Source organism: Triticum urartu, chromosome 6 (genome assembly GCF_003073215.2).
Source record: "Triticum urartu cultivar G1812 chromosome 6, Tu2.1, whole genome shotgun sequence".
NCBI classification, from domain to species: domain Eukaryota; kingdom Viridiplantae; phylum Streptophyta; class Magnoliopsida; order Poales; family Poaceae; genus Triticum; species Triticum urartu.
The window spans coordinates 477934923-477938825 of NC_053027.1; the positions used below are offsets into that span (position 1 = coordinate 477934923).

The 3903-nt window shown below is 47.8% G+C and overlaps 1 protein-coding gene across 1 annotated transcript; it reads right to left on the minus strand.

Annotated features, from left to right (window-relative positions):
• Positions 1–1525: 1525 nt before the first annotated feature.
• LOC125512434 (fatty acid desaturase DES2-like) lies at positions 1526–3004 on the minus strand. The gene has a single exon (XM_048677532.1). The coding sequence runs from the start codon at positions 2931–2933 to the stop codon at positions 1815–1817; it is 1119 nt and encodes a 372-aa protein (XP_048533489.1). The 5' UTR covers positions 2934–3004; the 3' UTR covers positions 1526–1814.
• Between the last annotated feature and the right edge of the window lie 899 nt (positions 3005–3903).

Here is a 3903-nt window from a genome sequence, read left to right on the forward strand (position 1 = left end):
ACGACGGGAGTACACACTCCTAGGAGTATAAAAGAGGAGTCTTACAACCGGGTGTGTTTACACTCACAACTCATATATTGTCATGTGATATTATACATACTACTCCTTCCGTAAAGAAATATAAGAGTGTTTAATATGTTCATATACCATATATAGGATACTTTATTAAAGTGAGCTATATCATATATCTAAGATACTCCAAGTGAGCTATATGAAGAAAAAAAATATAAGAGAGCCCATAATTTTTACTATATTGATAAAATACATACACATTTGTACTTACAAAGAATATGTATATACAAGCACCCATTAAGACCTTGTTCTACAATAAAGAAAAAGTTACTCTACTATCAATTCCGAACTACAAAAACCCAGCAAACCGAACACCAAAATAGATCAAAAAAATGCACAAACCGGTGCCATCTTCTCGATCTTGCCCCCCCCCCTTCTCCTCCATGACCGAACATCACCTTCCCGAGCTCCAACCGAGTCGTCGGTCGTCGCCGCCACCCTGGACCAGTCAGTGCCCACCCCGCGACCTTCCTTCAGCGAAGCCGCAATGGTGGACCGCCTACCCCCGGGTCACCACGCGGCGCTGGGACACCCCGACCCCGGCGCTGTGACGCTTGAGAGCAACCAAGTGAAAGTCATTTATATTAAGTGGGTTGATGCCAAAACAACAGTTCACATCACTATTAATGTCCTCGCTAGAAACATAATAATAAGAATACATTAAGAATGGATTAACCGTGTGATGAGAAGAATTATAGACATGATTGATTGTTATTGTAATTTGTATCAACGTTGGAAAAACTAAAAATAACCCTATTTATTCATTAATGACACATGAAATATATTCAACAGTTGCCAGATTATCATCATATTCCACTGGAACATTTTCTCACTAAATCACTAATCAAAACTTACTGTTAGTTTAATTTTGATTAGAGAGACTTGCAAAATTACACAATGGCTAGCAAGAACATCGGCTAATTTAATAACCAACATTTACATAAAGCAACAACATAATGTAATTCAATATATTTTTCGAACCATGCAGGGGAACTGTGTGTGATATTATCATCGAGCAAACATTAAACTTCACATTCACATGAAGATGTCATTAACAATAATCGTCCAAAAAATAATAAAACTATCCAAGTAAAAAAAAGTTGAACATCAAAATCACATGAGGATTCACAAATAGAAATATTTGGTGAATTTTAACTGCCAAATAAACAAAAACATTCCCAAATATCATGTAATGACCATGATCATGATAATACATATCGCATAAAATGTTTTAATCAAAATTCTTATAGTATTTAGAGAATCAACCATAATTTTATCAAAGATATGTTATGCCATTATACTTATTATACAACACATTAAGGAACATAAAAATGTATCAACATAAATCTTTAGTTTTGCTAATGAGGCATATATTGGCCAACATAAAATGTATCGATCATGTGCATATGTTGTGCCACATGGTGCGGTGTGCAAAAGCGAAAGTCATGGAAAAGAACTGGTGTGCTATGAAAAATCTGACATAAACACGAAATGGTTTATTGGTTTACAACAACACGGCATGCATGGACGGGCAGATGACAGACGCACACACAACATACGGCCATGTCAATGGCCACGGACACCAAGGACGACCGCCGGCCAAACCATGTCCGGCGATTAAATCACAGAGAAAAAAGTAAAGATGGAACTGAGCAAAGCCACGGTAATAGTCTTCCTTCCGCCCAAATGCCCTGGATCTCTTCCTGAGTTCTTCCTGCAGCACGGTTGATGGATCCTGGCGGCTAGAACTTGTTGCTGTACCAGAAGATCCCCTTGCTGTCCTCGCGCACGATGTACAGGCACTCCTTGGCCTCGCGCCATGTGGCCTTGGCGAGAGGGGTGCGGTCGATCTGATAGTACTCGCCGAGGATGGGCTTGATCGCCTTGGTGGCCTCCATGGCGTGGTAGTGCGGTATATTGGAGAATAGGTGGTGCAAGATGTGCGTGTCCGTGATGTTGTGGAACACGCGGTTGAGGATGCCGTAGTCGCGGTCCATGGTGGCGAGCGCCCCGCGCAACCAGTCCCACTCCGTCGAGTCGTAGTGCGGCAGCGCCGGGTGGGTGTGGTGCAGGTAGGTGACCAGGACCAGCCACGCGTTCACGATCATCAGCGGCGCGCCGTAGACCCGCATCATCCACCAGAACCCGAACGTCGACACGAAATTCAACATGGCGAACGACGCGGCCAGCACGCCGACGTCTGAGATGAAAATCTGGGCGCGCTCCCGGTCGTTGTAGATCGGGCTGTAGGGGTCGAAATGGCAGGCGAAGCGCGGGTACGGGCGGCCCCAGGTGTTGAGCGACAGGTACATGTACCACCCAAGGGTGAGCTGCACCATGATGAGCACCACACGGACGACGGGGTTGTCGTGGATATAGGGGGTGTACCACGGCAGCGCCTCCTTCGGCCTTGGGACGAACACCTCGTCGCGCTCCAGCGATCCGGTGTTGGAGTGGTGGCGGCGGTGGCTGTGCTTCCGCGAGAAGTAGGGGACGAGGAGCCATGAGTGGAGCACCAGGCCGACGATATCGTCGATCACCCAGACGCCGAACATGACGCAGCCCTGGGCCACCCAGTAGAGCGGCCAGGCGCCCAGCTGAAGCATGCTCGGGAGGGCTGGGATCCAGACCAGCGCGGCGTACAGGAGCGCCGCGACGATGACGAGGTCATGGACCAAGTAGGAGGACGACTTGACCAGGGAGCGCTGGAAGCAGTGAGGCGGGATTGCCATCTTGATCTGGCCCAGCGTAAACGGCGGCTTGTCCGTCGGTGAGCGCTGGAAGGCCGCGCCGACGCCCGTGCGGCCGAGCAGTTCCTGCTTCTCCCGCTCCTTCTCCGTCATCCTGCCTCCGGCACCCATGATGCTACTGACAACAACAACAAGAACAACCACGGGTGATCAGACAGTGTCTATGAGGGTATATATATCGTTCATTTCAAGAACGATGATATATTGTGCCTTGTGTGCATATATGTTTGTTATAAATGAGGCTGCGCTATATCTGTCTTGCCACAAAAATAAGGAGTGTCTGTTTGACACTCAACAGGAATTCAATTGAGCTTCAGTCAAAGTTGCACCACAGACATTGTCAAAATAAAGAGTGTGTGTTGACGGGACCGGCTATAGCCCATGCGACTGAATTTTATTTTAGGTTCAGTCACTTTTTTTCTGTACCACCCCACGTATTCATCTCAAAGTATGCATATATAAACAAGACTTAAAGTGGCTAAGCTAGCTCACATCAGATACGCTTCACATTGTAGCCGATGCCTCATCTCCAATTGACACATGTACGCAAATTACGTGGGGATGTCTTACAACTACAATGGTCAATTTCACTTCCAAAAATATCTCGCCCCGGGTCCCACGCTCACCGCCTCTCGGTTTCTTTCTCTTCCCGCCGCACCTTCCTCTCCCCTATCCCGTTTCGATTTTCATTCAAAAATTTCCCAGCCCTGCACCTTCCTCTTCCCTATCCCATTTCGATTTTCACCCAAAAAATTTCCAGCATTGTCGCACCTCCTCCCCTCCACTTCATCCTCACCGTGTCGCCTCTCCTCCTCTACCTTCGTCTACAGTGCGGCCCTCGAGAGTACCTCCTTCCCCAACCCTAGCTATCTTGATCTCCAGCGTGGCGTCAGCCATTGAGGCGGGCCATGCACCGCAAGCAAACCACAACATCGCTACACATGTGCCCTCACAAGTGACCCCTGACCATCAGCCAACGGCATCGAGGTCATCAACGCTCCACCTGACGTGCTGCCACACGATAGCGAGGAAGGCGACGAGCACACACGTGGTCTGGTAGGGTGGCCTCCGCATCCCACGG

Bases quoted from the DNA above. Each gene is read 5' to 3' on its own strand.
- LOC125512434 (XM_048677532.1), bottom strand. From the start codon at position 2,933: ATGGGTGCCGGAGGCAGGATGACGGAGAAGGAGCGGGAGAAGCAGGAA.